The sequence below is a fragment of the Dipodomys merriami genome, unplaced genomic scaffold, assembly GCF_024711535.1.
Source record: "Dipodomys merriami isolate MVZ:Mamm:240054 unplaced genomic scaffold, mDipMer1.0.p SCAF_156, whole genome shotgun sequence".
Taxonomy (NCBI): Eukaryota; Metazoa; Chordata; class Mammalia; order Rodentia; family Heteromyidae; genus Dipodomys; species Dipodomys merriami.
Genome location: NW_027202893.1, coordinates 2,065,977 through 2,080,061, shown reverse-complemented (window position 1 = coordinate 2,080,061; position 14,085 = coordinate 2,065,977). Strand labels below are relative to the sequence as shown.

Below are 14,085 nucleotides of genomic sequence, written 5' to 3'. Positions count from 1 at the left end.
ACCAAAAGGCGGATTGTGATGTAAGGGGATGGGACAAGGGTCGTTTACTTCCTTGATACAGACTTTATCTCTCCTCCGTTTATTAACAGTTACAGGGCAGAATTTACTAACAAAGACAAAAACACAGGCGTTCAAAGTGCTCCTTCCCAGGAGCAGAGGCGGCAGGTATATATATGGGTTCTTGAGGTCCTGGGAGCGCCCTCCCGGCTCCCAGCAGGCAGGTTGGGCTGTGGTTGGCTCCTCTACCTCATCTCCCCTCAGCCCCTTCTCTTACAGAGGTGGAAAATGAGACCCAAAGACCTGAGGTTATTTGGCCAAGCTTTTACAGCTAAAGCAGGGTTGCAATCCAGAGTCTGACACTTCCAATGCTACTACAGTCAGTCAGCTTTCCATTGGGACAATGGTAATGAAAACCACTGGCAGATCAGATTCCCAGCCTCCAAACCCTCCTGGATTCCAGCAGCACCACGGAGGGAATGTCATCACAAGAAGTCAAGATGCCATGGGGTGGTGCTGGGATGGAGGGTGAGATGATTTACAAAGCAGCTCAGATGGTTCTGGGATTGATGTGTAGGCAGGTCTTTGCTTGGTTCTAAGGTCTTTTATCCAGTCGTGCTAGGTTTTCCTGAGCCATGAACTTCTTGGTCCAACCTATATAAGTGAGTGGGGAAAAGAAGTGGTTTGGGGTCAGGGCTTGGGTTTATTTATTAATCTGGGGAAGGAAGGAAGATGAATTGAACAGACTAGAAGACTGGGTGCTTGAGTCATTACATAGCATCTTTTGCTTCCTAATACTTCCTTCTCCACTGGATATAATCTAAGCACTGTCAACATGGCCCATCCTAATCTCTAGGTTGTTCTGATTGTAAAGTCTGGGCTATAATTATTCTTCAATGTCTCTGAATTTTAATATGTAATTGTTTTCATTTGTTCTTGATGAATGTAATAGTAGCCCTAATTTCTCCTCTAGGCAGATGAACATTTTCCAGATACACTGAAGACCTAAAAGAGTTATTTAGAGCCGGGCACCAGTGGTTCATGCCTGTAATCCTAGCTACTCAGGAGGCTGAGATCTGAGGATCATGGTTCAAAGCCAGCCCAGGCAGAAAAGTCTGTGAGATTCTTATCTCCAATAAACCACTAGAAAACCAGAAGTGGTGCTGTGGCTCAAGCAGTAGAGCGCTCGCCTTGAGCTAAAGAGCACAGGGACAGCGCCCAAGCCCAGAGTTCAAGTACCACGACTGACAAAAAAAAAAAAAGTTATTTAGTTCTTCTGTAGCTTCCCCAAGGCATTAAAAAAGAGGGGACTGGGGCTGGGAAAGTGGCTCTGTGGTAGGGTGTTTGCCTTGCCTGCATGAGGCCCTGGGTTCAATCCCTCAGCAACACATAAGCAGAAAAAACCAGAAGTGGTGCTGTGGCTCAGGTGGTACAGTGCTAGTCTTGAACAGAAGAAGATCAGGGACTGTGCCCAGGCCTGGAAAGAAAGAAAGAAAGAAAGAAAGGAAGAAAGGAAGGAAGGAAGGAAGGAGAGAGAAAGAAAGAAAGAGAGAGAGAAAGAGAGAGAGAAAGAGAAAGAGAAAGAGAAAGGAGGGAGGGAGGGAAGGAAAGGAAAGGTAAGGAAAGGAGGGGACTGCTGGATCCAGTTGCTTGTGCCTGTAATCCTAGCTACTTAGGAGGCTAAGATCTAAAGATCATGGTTTGAAGCCAGCTGGGGCAGGAAAGTCTATGAGACACTTCCCTTCAATTAGCCAGCAAAAAGCCACAGGTGGGCCTGTGGCCCAAGTAGTAGTGTTAGCCTTGAACTAAAAAGCTAAGGGACAGTACCTAGATCCTGAATTCAAGCCCCAGGACTGGCACAAAGAGAGAGGGGTGAGAGAGAGAGGAAGAAAGGGAGAGAGGGAGAGGAGGAGGGAGAGAGGGAGGGAGAGAGGGAGTGGGGGAGGGAGAGAGAGACACTGGCTTTACACATCGCACCCCAACCTTCCTCCTTAAAGAATACTCACTGTCTGACAGCTTCAGGAATGTGGACTTGATCTAAAGAGATGAGTTGGGCTAACTCCTCCAGGCTGTTCAAAAAACGGACTTTTCGTGTGAATTTAGAACTGAAAAAAAGAATATACAAAATATGTTTTGTACTGAGAGGCCAGTATTTGCACATCCTTGTTTTTTTTTTTTTTGGGGGGGGGGTTTATGTCCAGTCATTGGCCTGAACTCTGGGCCTGGGCACTGTCCCTCAGCTCTTCAGCTCAAGGCTAGCGCTCTACAACTTGAGCCACAGTGCCACTTCTGGCTTTTTTTTTTCCTGCTTATGTGGTGCTGAGGAATCGAACCCAGGGCCTCATGCATGCAAGGCAAATACTCTACCACTGAGCCACCTTCCCAGCCCTGTACATCTTTATAAAGGGTTGGGCATGGTTGGGCATGGCTATAATACTAGCAGTTCAGCAGGCTAAGACAAGAGGATAGGCCACAATCATCTATCTCACAGACAACCAAAGGCTGTGTTGTGGCTCAGGTGGCAAAACACTTAAGTGCAAGGCCCCAGGTTCAAACCCAAGTGCAAAGGAAAATGTATCAAATAGAATGGTGGGGAAGAATCTCCTTTTTTTTTTTCTTTTCTTTTTTTGTCAGTCGTGGGGCTTGAACTCTGGGCCTGGGTGCCATCCCTCAGATCTTTAGCTCAAGGCAAGCACCCACTTGAGCTACAAGCACCACTTCGAGTTTTCTTTTCCTTTTTTTTTTTTTTTGTCAGTCGTGGGGCCTGAACTCTGGGCCTGGGCGCTGTCCCTCAGCCCTTCAGCTCAAGGCGAGCACTCTACCACTTGAGCCACGGCACCACTTCCAGCTTTTTTCTGCTTATGTGGTACTGAGGAATCGAATCCAGGGCCTCATGCATGCAAGGCAAGCGCTCTACCACTGAGCCACCTTCCCAGCCCTCACTTCTGGTTTTCTGAGTGATTTATTGGAGATAAGAGTCTCACAGAGTTTCCTGCCTGGGTTGGCTTTGAACTGTGATCCTCAGATCTCAGCCTCCTGAGTAGCGAGGATTCTAGGTGTGAGCCACCAGCGCTAGGTTGGGGAAGAATCTCTTAAGTCTTGATTTTGAAAACAGGAAAATGGGGAGTCCTTCTCCCCAGGGCTAGTACCTGATGAAGGGCCGAAGCAGGGCCAGAAATGCCTTCACATACCACGTAGCATGGACAACCACTAGGGCGCGTAGGTTTTTCCGGAGCCTGCAGGAGAACATGAGGAAATGGGCTTATTCCTGGTTCCAGCTTCATCCTGGAGATCAGGTGGCGCTCTCTTCCATCCTGCAAGCTCCTTGGCTTCTCTAATTTCTAGATTTCTCCAGCAGTTGGGTCTAATCCCATTCCATTAGCTGCCGTCTCAGCTCCACCCAGCTTATTTAGCCCTCCACGCTCATTTTTAGGAAATCTTCCTTTCAGAATATCTGAGTCTAGCCTTTTTTTTTTTTTTTTTTTGGTCGGTTGTGGGGCTTGAACTCTAGGCCTGGGAGCTGTCCCTCAGCTCTTCAGCTCAAGGCTAGCGCTCTACCACTTGAACAACATCACCACTTCCGGTTTTTCTGATTGTTAATTGGAGATAAGAGTCTCATAGACTTTCCTGCCCAGACTGGCTTTCACCTGGGATCCTCAGATCTCAGCCTCCTGAGTAGCTAGAATTACAGGCGTGAGCCACCAGTGCCCGGCGAGTCTAGCCTTCTTTACCCCATTTCCCTCATGCCCTATTCTGAAAATTCCTTTTGCAAAAATAAATAATTTTGGGGGGTCTGTGTGTGCTGGTACTGGGGTTTGAATTCAAGCCCTCATAGTCTCATTCAGCTTGCTTGCTCACAACTGGTATGCTATCATGCTGAGCCATGCCTCTAGCCCAGCATTTTGCTGGCTAATTGGAGATGGTCTCACTCAAATTTTCCTACTCATGCTGGCCTTCATACCATGATCCTCCAAGTCTCAGCCTTTTTAGTAGCTAGGATTACAGGTATGAACCACCTCTTTTCCTGACCAGGACTATTTATAAAACTCCATTGTGGCTGGAAGAGTAGCCCAAGTGGTAGAGTGCCTACCTGAGTTCCAGCCCTAACACCTCAAAAATAGAAAAGAAAAAAAAAAAAGAAAAATTCAAGTGGAAGAAAATCAATAAGGAAGAAAAAGGGCAGGAAAAAGAATAGTAAGCAAAGGGAAGATGAGAGAAGCAAAAGAAAAAAAGGGAACATAGAAGTAGGAAAAGACATGAGGAACAGGTAGAAGGAAGAGAAGACAATGGTCATGGGCTGGGAAGGTGGCTCAGTGGTAGAGCACTTGCCTTGCATGCATGAGGCCCTGGGTTCAATTCCTCAGCACTGCATAAGCAAAAAGAAAAAAGCCGGAAGTGGCACTGTGGCTCAAGTGGTAGAGTGCTAGCCTCGAGCTGAAGAGCTGAGGGACAGCACACAGGCCCAGAGTTCAGGCCCCACAACTGGACCAAAAAAAAAAAAATCTCATGAAAAGACAATGGTCATGTGGAATGGGAAGTAAACACAGACTGAAGAAGAGAAAGAGAGCCTTCTGTCAGGAAATATGCTGATGTTTTTTATCTCCACAGACGCCTAGTGGCAAAGGTTACCATTGCCATTTTATAGACGAGGAAACTGAGGCCCAGAAAAGTGAAACAACTTGTCCAGATCATTCAGCTAATAAGTGATAAAAACAAGATTCAAAGCTAGATAGCCCTGGTGCCAGGAGTAGACCTTAGATAGAAGAGGCTTTGGAAGGGGCTATGGAGGAATGAAAGATAAAGAGAATCAAATGAGGCGGTCTACACCTGCAACCTCAGAACTCAGGAGACTAAGAGGGAAGAATTTATTTTTATTTTTTTGAACTGGTCCTGGGGCTTTGAATTCAAGATCTGGGCACTGTCCTTGAGCTTTTATGCTCAAGGCCGGTACCACTTGAGCCATAACTCCACTTCAGCAGTTTTGGTGTTTAATTAGAGACAGGTCTCATGGCTTTCCTGCCTGGGCTGGCTTTTTTTTTTTTTTTTGTAGTTATTTGTGGGGCATGAACTCTGGGCTTAGGCACTGTCCCTGAGCTCTTCAGGTCTAGACAGGCACTTGAGCCACAGTGCCACTTCTGTTTTTTTCTGGTGGTTAATTGGAGATAAGAGTCTCACGGACTTTCCTTGCCTGGGCTGTCTTTGAACCGTGATCCGCATATCCTAGCCTCCTGAGTAGCTAAGATTACAAGCGTGAGCCACCAGCGCCCAGCTGGCTTCAAATTTTGATCCTCAGATCTCATCTTCCTGAGTAGCCAGGATTACAGACATGAGCTATTTGGTACCTGGCTCCAAAGATAGGAGACTATTAAGTTTGAGGTCAGCTTGGGCCACATAGTAAGATCTAATCTTAGAAAAAGAAGTACGTAAATAAAAAGATGAAGAGACTAAAAAGATGGAAAAGTTTAGAAAAGTGTTTTGTGGTCCTCTTGAGCTATAGTCTTACCGTCGATCCAAAGTACGGTAACACTGGCGTATCCAGCTCAGAGGGGGAACTTGGGCCCTACTTGTGCCTCCACTCAAGTGAACAAGCAGGTAATTTTCAGCTACCAGCAGCTCTAGAGTTCCCACGATATACCTGAAGGAGGAAATGGTAGGTGAGGTACGTGTTGCTGGTTTGGGGGAATGAAGGGGTATTATCTATTGCTCTTGGACAGGCTTCTTCCCTTCCCTTCCTTATTCCCTCTCTGTGGCTCTTCAGACTTTGCACCTTACCTAAACAAGTGTTCCATGACATAGGTGTAATTGTGGATGTTGCTTCGGGGTAAATAACAGGAAGCAAAAATGATGACAGCATTGAGACCATCACCATGATAGCCTAGAGGGAAGGGAAAATTCACTTAGGCCACAAATATGAAATGACAGACAGTCCCTCTGTTTAGGTTGAGGGATGCTGAAGGTTTCTGGAAGTTACAGGAAGCGTGGTGAACCTAATAGCTGAATCTCCAGCTTAGGCAGTTTAGTCAAGAAGGTATAGTTTTAGTGGCGCTGTAGCTCAAGTGGTAGAGCACTCGCCTTGAGCTGAAGAGCTGAGGGACAGCGCCCAGGCCCAGAGTTCAAGTCCCACGACTGACAAAAAAAATAAATAAATAAAAATAAATAAAATACAATCTTATAAAAAGCCGGGCGCTGGTGGCTCACGCCTGTAATCCTAGCTACTCAGGAGGCTGAGATCTGAGGATCGCGGTTCAAAGCCAGCCCGGGCAGGAGAGACCGTGAGACTCCTATCTCCAATAAACCACCAGAAAACCGGGAGTGGCACTGTAGCTCAAGTGGTAGAGCGCTCGCCTTGAGCTGAAGAGCTGAGGGACAGCGCCCAGGCCCAGAGTTCAAGCCCCACGGCTGACCAAAAAAAAAAAAAAAAAGAAGGTATAGTTTTGACTCCTCCATTTCTGTTAACCATTACCTCCATGAGACAGGACCTTCTTATAGGGCTCAATGACAGTCATGTCCACTCGCTGCTCCCGCTGTCCTGTTCGAAACACTCTCCAGCGGTGACCATCTTCTCCAGCCACATCCCACACACAACCCCGGCCCAGCCTTTCAGCTGCCTCGCTGGCTCGGAGGCTCTCTGCCCGGGGCAGGTCGTCTAAAATAAAGGAGTAGGGAAGAATCCACAGAGTAGATTTCCTACTTTCAGTCTGGGTTCTAACCCTGTACTTTTGTGCTCTACCACTTTGAGCCACTGCACCATTTCTGGTTCTGTTTAGTTAATTGGAAATAAGAATCTCATAGACTTTCCTGTCTAGGCTGGCTTTGAACCTTGATCCTCAGATCTCAGCCTCCTGAGTAGCTAGGATTACAGACATGAGCCACGTGCCTGACATTCCTCAAATTTATTTACTTATTTATTTCTAGCAGTACAGGGGTTTGAACTCAAGACCTTACACTCTCTAGGCAGGTGTTCTATGACTTGAGCCATACAACCCAGCCCTTTTTTGCTTTAGGTATTTTTCAGGTAGGGTCTCACATATCTGTCCAAGGTTAGCTTCAGACCTTGATCCTAGGGCCTTTGGCATAGCTAGGACTACAGACGTGCACAACTACCTGCCTTATTTATTGAGACAGAGGGTCTCAATAACTTTTGTGACTGATTTAGACTTGATTTTCCTGATCTCTATCTCTATAGATGGATTATAGGCATGAGCTACTGTGCCCAGCTCATTCCTCAAGTTTTTCTCTTGATCTTTAACCCCAGTGAGTCCAGTTAATCCAACCCCTTACTGGTCTCTTTCTCCTGAGATTCATTAGCCTCACCTTTTCAAGGTCTTAGGGTGACCTTGTACTATGGCAGGTCTATGGCTCTTCCTAGTATCAGAATTTTATCCTCTATATTTTTTATTTATTTTTGGTGGTATTAGGGCTTGAATTCAAGGCCTTTAACTTACAAGGCAGGCACTCTACCATTTGAGTCACACCACCAGCCCCATTTGTTTTTATTTTTTAATTTTATTATTATTATTTTTTGCCGGTCGTGGACCTGAACACTGGGCCTGGGCGCTGTCCCTCAGCTCTTCAGCTCAAGGCGAGCGCTCTACCGCTTGAGCCACAGCGCCACTTCCGGCTTTTTCTGTTTATGTGGTGCTGAGGAATCGAACCCAGGGCCTCAGGCATGCAAGGCAAGTGCTCTACCACTGAGCCACCTTCCCAGCCCGAGCCCCATTTGTTTTTAGAGATGAGGTTCTCACTATGTCACCCAGGTTGGCTTTAAACCTGGGATCTTCCCACCTCAGACTCTCAAGTACTTGGGATTACAAGCATGCATCACCACACTTACTTCTCCATTTCTTTCTTTACATGCTTCTTCCAGGCTGAGCTCAACTATTTCTATGTCTTCAATTATAACCAGTAAGGTGACTCTCAAAATAGTCTCTGTTACTCAGATTCATATCTGTAAATGCCTAGAGTGGCATCTCCGCTGGAATCATCTGGTCAGCAAGTCACAGACCCAAAAGAGAACTCAAAATCATTCTATTTTTTCCTCTGCCTTGTATTTCCTATCTTGATCCCATTTACCTCGCTGCCTGAGAGAAAATTATATCATGTAAGACTATCAGGGGCTGGGAAGGTGGCTCAGTGGTAGAGTGCTTGCCTTGCATGCATGAGGCCCTGGGTTCAATTCCTCAGCACCACATAAGCAGGAAAAAAAGCCGGAAGTAGTGCTGTGGCTCAAGTGGTAGAGCCCTAGCCTTGAGCTGAAGAGCTGAGGGACAGCACCCAGGCCCAGAGTTCAGGCCCACCACTGTACCCCTCCCCCCACCCCCCAAAAAAAAAGACTATCAGCACTCAAATCCCCCAGTCCTCTACATCCATCATTTTCTTTGGTCATCATTTCCACTACCACCTCCATGGTTTGGGTTATTAGCATTTCTCACCTGGCATTAGTACTAGCCTCCTAACTGCCCTTGCTTTTTTTTTTTTTGGTCTTGAACTCTGGGGCTTGAACTCTGGGCCTGGGCACTGTCCCTCAACTCTTCAGCTCAAGGCTAGCACTCTACCACTTGAGCCACAGAACCACTTCCGGCTTTTTTCTTATGTGGTGCTGAGGAATCGAACCCAGGGCCTCATGCATGCAAGGCAAGCGCTCTACCACTGAGCCACCTTCCCAGCCCCCTGCTCTTGCTTTTTAACTTAAATGATAATATACTATACCCACCATCCAGCATGATTTTTCTAGAACACCAGAAAGAACAGCCTCATCTTTAAAAATAGTTGCATGGGGCTGGGGTATGTATATCTCAGTAGTAGAATACTTGCAGTAGTAGAGTAGCATGCAGTTTGCCTTGGATTCAATCCCCAGAATCATAAAATATATTTTAAAAAAATCTGAGCACTGAGCCGGGTGCCAGTGGCTCATGCCTGTAATCCTAGCTACTCAGGAGGCTGAAATCTAAGGATTGAAGTTCAAAGCCAGCCTGGGCAGGAAAGTCCAGGGGACTTTTTTTTTTTTGAAAGGTAACTATACACATTTTAATTTAAAACACATATATGTATATATAATACATGTATATATATATATATATATATATACACACACACACACACATATCTATTTTTGTTTGTTTGTTTGTTTTTTGTCGGACGTGGGGCCTGAACTCTGGGCCTGGGCGCTGTCCCTCAGCTCTTCAGCTCAAGGCGAGCGCTCTACCACTTGAGCTACAGCGCCACTTCCGGTTTTCTGGTGGTTTATTGGAGATAGGAGTCTCACGGTCTCTGCTGCCCAGGCTGGCTTTGAACCCTGATCCTCAGATCTCAGCCTCCTGAGTAGCTAGGATTACAGGCGTGAGCCACCAGCGCCCGGCTACACATATCTATTAAAACAAGATTATACACCTCTCACTAGAGAGGCTGACATTATGGACCAGGTCAGCACAGGTCAGCCTTCGGGAAGCGGGTGGTGTGCTGATGGTGGTAGTACAGGCAGGGCAGGAATAAATAGTAGTGCTTTGGGAGGGGTCCACCCTGGGTGCAAGTGCAGGAACAGCTCCCTAGTGGTAACGTGTGCAAAGCTGCTGACTGCTGGATGGAAGGGTGTCCCTGAGACTCTTATCTCCAATAAACCACTAGAAAACCAGAAGTGGCGCTGTGGCTCAAGCAGTAGAGCGCTCACCTTGAGCTGAAGAGCTGAGGGACAGCGCCCAAGCCCAGAGTTCAAGCCCTACGACTGACCAAAAAAAAAAAAAAAAAATCTGAGAACTGGTAGCTCATACCTGTAGTCCTAGCTACTATTGGATTGCAGTTCAAAGCCAGCCCAGGCAGGAAAGACTGTGAGACTCCTCTTATCTCCAATTAACCACCAAAAAGCTAACCTTGAGCAGAAAAGGCTGGGGGATTGTGCCAAGGCCATGAGTTCAAGCCCCAGCACTGACAGACACAGACACAGACACAGACACAGAGAAACAGACACACCGATATACAGACACATACACAAAGTAAGCTGCTGAGTGCTTTTTTGGCAATGTCTCACTAACCCAGTCTAGGCTGACCTGGATCTCCATCCTCTTGCCTCAGTCTCCTGAGGGCTGGATTACAGAGGTGCATCACCATATCTGCTAGGATGGCTTTTTTTTTTTTTTTGGTCAGTAGTGGGGCTTGAACTCTGGGCTTGGGCACTGTCCCTCAGCTCTTCAGCTTACTTGAGGCACAGCACCCTTTCTGGCTTTTTCTGCTCATGTGGTGCTGAGGAATCGAACCCCAGGCCTCATGCACGCAAGGCAAGCACTCTACCACTGAGCCACCTTCCCAGCCGCATGAGATGGATCTTTTAGTCTTTCAATTTGACCAAATTACTCCCATGATTAAACTTTGCACATTATCCCCACTGCCTACAACACAAATGTAGACTCTTTAGCATGGCAGCAAGTGCCTCGAGATTCGACCTTTGCCTGCATGACCCAGCGCTTTCCTTTCATATTCTTTTTTTCACTTCCCAGCCTTTCTTGTATGCAGTCATGCTTCATACTTTGAATTCCCCAGCTTCCATGCTATTGCTTTGTGGTTTAGTTTTCAAAGTTCACCAGAGAATCACCTCCTCTGTAAAGTCTTTCCTAACAGAAACTGACCTTTGCCTTCTCTACTGTATGCTAAGCACATGTAGCACCTAACCTTTAATTGCCATTATTTGTATATAATGTTTATTTCCTACTAAACAGAGTATTAACTTAGAGGAAGGGCTATTTTGCTTGTCTTTATAAATCCCTGGTATAGTAGTATAGAGCTCCCTATACTTAGGGAGGCTGAAGCAAGAGTATTTCTAGTTCTAGGCCAGCTTAGGCTACATAGTGAGATCCTCATCTCAGAACAAAACAGAATTAGGCACTGGTGGATCATGCCTGTAATTCTAGCTACTCAGGAGGCTGATATCTGAGGATTGTGGTTCAAAGCCAGCCTGGGCAGGAAAGTCCATGAGACTCTTATTTCCAATTAATTACTAAAAAGCCAAAAGTAGAGCTGTGGCTCAAGTGGTAGCTTGCTATCCTTGAGCAAAAGAAGCTTAGAGACAATGCCCAGGCCCTGAGTTCAAGCCCCAGGACTAGCACAAAACAAAACAAAAAAGCACAACAAAAATTCAGTCCTAATTGAAAGATTGCATGAAACTGGCATTCAAGTTTTCCTTCATAAACAAAGGATTTTTCTCCTCTTGACTAGTCTCACAATGGATGTATAAGCTCTAACTTTGCTAGCCTTTCTTTTTGGCCCTAGCCTTATCAGTTCTAATAATAACCCTATTAAATCCATCCTGAATCCTTGGATTAGTTTCCCACCTTCCCATTCGAATTCATGTCCACTGTCCAGCTGCTCTGAGTCTGAAGGCGTCTCCAATTCATCCACCTCCAGGTCTGAACTGTCATCAGAGGAGGAAGATGTGGAGTGGGTGGAAGGAGCTCCATTATCACTGGGCCCCACTGTCAGATTCAGCCTCAACTCTGGGGCAGAAAGACGTTTACGCATGGGGCGCTGGCCACACAGAGATAAAGTGCTTGGGGTACCTGGGGTTGGAGAGAGGGAGGAAAAAAATACATAGAAAGATGTGAGTTGGGGGCAGAGGGTGGGGGCTAGAATTCCTAAATATAGAAATATAGATACGAGCCGGGAGCTGGTGGCTCACGCCTGTAATCCTAGCTACTCAGGAGGCTGAGATCTGAGGATCGCGGTTCAAAGCCAGCCTGGGCAGGAAAGACCATGAGACTCCTATCTCCAATAAACCACCAGAAAACCGGAAGTGGTGCTGTAACTCAAGAGGGGAGCGCTAGCCTTGAGCTGAAGAGCTGAGGGACAGCGCGCATGCTCAGAGTTCAAGCCCCATGACCGACAAAAAAAAAAAAAAGAAAGAAAGAAATATACATATATGATATGATATGATAATAGGGGAAAACATGAAACAAAGTGCCACGGGGGATATTTGGGAAAGGGGGAGACAGAAATGCACAGGAATACAGATAACCCTTCAGTGCACTAGAACCAAAAACTTGAGGCCTAGCTGCTATCAAACCTACCTGCCTGTGAGTCTCTTTGAGGGTCTTCAGGATCTTCAGAAGGACCAACCTCTTCAGGAAGCAATCTAAAAGGGAAAAGATTAAAAGGGACTCATAGATACAGCAGACTAAAGGCATCACACCATAAATTTACCCCCCACCCAGCGTCCCCACCTCTTCCCATCCAGTCCTAATGCATCCTCCCTCCCCTATATTTGTGATCATCTCACCTAGGGAATTCTTCATCTTGCCATTCCTCCTTCAGCTCCAGCTCCTCAAGTCTCAGGGTTGCTCCTGATTCTGTTGCTTCTACATTCTCCTTGTCCCTAAGATAGTCCCCCAAAAGAAAAAAATAAAGAGAGAGACAATCTAGAGTGTCCTGAGTGAGTGTAACTACGGTACAATGGACAGGCCTTCAAAAGAACTCATCTGCTGGGTGCTGATGGCTCATGCTTTTAATCCTTGCTACTCAGGAGGCTGCAATCTGAGGATCATGGTTCAAAGCCAACACAAGCAGCAAAGTCCATGAGACTCTTATCTCCAATAATCCCTCAGCAAACTGAAAGTGGTGCTATGGTTCAAAGTGGTAGAGCCCTAACCTTGAGTGAAAAAGCTCAGGGATAGTGCCCTGAGTTCAAGCCCTAAAACTAGTTCAGGGATAGGCCCTGAGTTCAAGCCCTGAAACTAGCACCAAAAAACAAAAGCAATCAACAATCCCATCTCTTATCTCCATAGATGTTTCTCCCACCTTCACTGCTTGTTAGAACCAAAAGCAACCACTGATCAGTGGAGCAGAGAAAATAGAATATAAAGCTAATCATAATTTACCATTATGGCAGTGACTCCACCTACAATGTAAGGGTGAGATGTCCCATATTACAATTGCCTAGAACCCAGATAAACCTGTCCCAGCCATCCCTGGGCAAAGTTGGGAAAGATGGCACCTAACCAGGCCCGCCTTTCTCCTACCAAGCAGGGGAGTGGCTAGGGGAAACAATGGAGGAGGGAGGAGGTGAGAGATTTGCTGGGGAAGAACTTGGCTCTAAGTGGAGTTCTGAGTCATCTTTTCTGATGGATATTCTAGAGGATGGGAGACAGAAAAAGAAAAGAACATGGGCAGACTTATCAGAGACTAAAGAAAACTTTCACTTTTGTTGTTGTTGTTGTGGGACTTGAACTCTAGACCTGGGCACTGTCCCTGCGTTCTTCAGTTCAAGGCGAGTGCTCTACCACTTGAGCCACAGCACCATTTCGTTTTCTGGTTAATTGAAGAGTCTCACAGACTTTCCTGTCCAGGCTGGCTTTGAACCATGATTCTCAGATCTCAGCCTCCTGAGTAGCTAGGATTACAGGCGTGAGTCACTCAGCACCCTCTGGGCACCTGGCCTTCCTTTAACTTCTAAACCCACCCCAGCCCTCCTCTGCAAATTACCTCTTAGAAGTATTTTCCCTTAGAGGAACCCAAGATCCAACCTAGTAAGGGCTGGATGGTGGGAAAAATCCTCACTCCAATTTGATTCCAATCAAATGCGCCAACCTTTGACTTACCCAAGATCTGATTTTTTTTCTGCTTCGTGTATAGTCTCCATCTTCACGATCTTCTTCTGTTCTTTAAACAAAAGAGTTGCAAGGGAGCTGGCTGTCCTAGCCCCCCCTTCCCCCCCAATACTTCTTTACCCTTTTCTGGCTCCGCTGTTGTTGCTCTTGCCTCTCAGGAAGAGGGAGGTGTGGAAGGGAGGGAACCTCAACTTCAAACAGGTTTTGTCACCTCTCCTCCCAAGGAGCAGGTTTGCCCAAAAGAAAAAGCCTGCCTCCTACGTGGGGGCGGGCTTGGGGGAGGAGAGTGTTTGCGAAGGTGGCTAGTCACTAATACTTTGGTTATAAGACTATCTTAGGCCTGACTATCTTGGGCCTACTTTTTATTGTAAGTAAAACTGGAGATACGTATCTTACAAGGAAGGGTCTAGGAGAATGAATAAAAGAAAAAAAGAAGGGGAAGGATTCAGACCTTGTGGCTCAGAGACAACAAAAAAAGTAGAGTGGGAAGGAGGCTGAA

General features: G+C 46.4%; 1 protein-coding gene across 1 annotated transcript; it reads right to left on the bottom strand.

Annotated features, from left to right (window-relative positions):
* Window positions 1–89: 89 nt before the first annotated feature.
* LOC138827433 (bcl-2/adenovirus E1B 19 kDa-interacting protein 2-like protein) lies at window positions 90–13,751 on the bottom strand. The gene is made up of 10 exons (XM_070022920.1): window positions 13,578–13,751; window positions 12,260–12,355; window positions 12,051–12,115; window positions 11,319–11,543; window positions 6,461–6,643; window positions 5,770–5,872; window positions 5,501–5,632; window positions 3,147–3,233; window positions 2,004–2,102; window positions 90–651 (listed from the first exon to the last, which is right to left on the bottom strand). Exons 1-10 carry the CDS (start codon window positions 13,616–13,618, stop codon window positions 603–605), a joined length of 1,080 nt encoding a protein of 359 aa, XP_069879021.1. The 5' UTR covers window positions 13,619–13,751; the 3' UTR covers window positions 90–602.
* Window positions 13,752–14,085: the final 334 nt, after the last annotated feature.

Excerpts from the sequence above, each read along its gene's own strand:
- LOC138827433 (XM_070022920.1), bottom strand. The coding sequence starts at position 13,618 with ATGGAGACTATACACGAAGCAGAAAAAAAATCAGATCTTGG. Across the intron at positions 11,544-12,050 it reads TCAAAGAGACTCACAGGCAG|GTACCCCAAGCACTTTATCT; the intron begins GTAGGTTTGATA and ends CTCCAACCCCAG. Across the intron at positions 652-2,003 it reads ATTCCTGAAGCTGTCAGACA|GTTGGACCAAGAAGTTCATG; the intron begins GTGAGTATTCTT and ends TCACTTATATAG.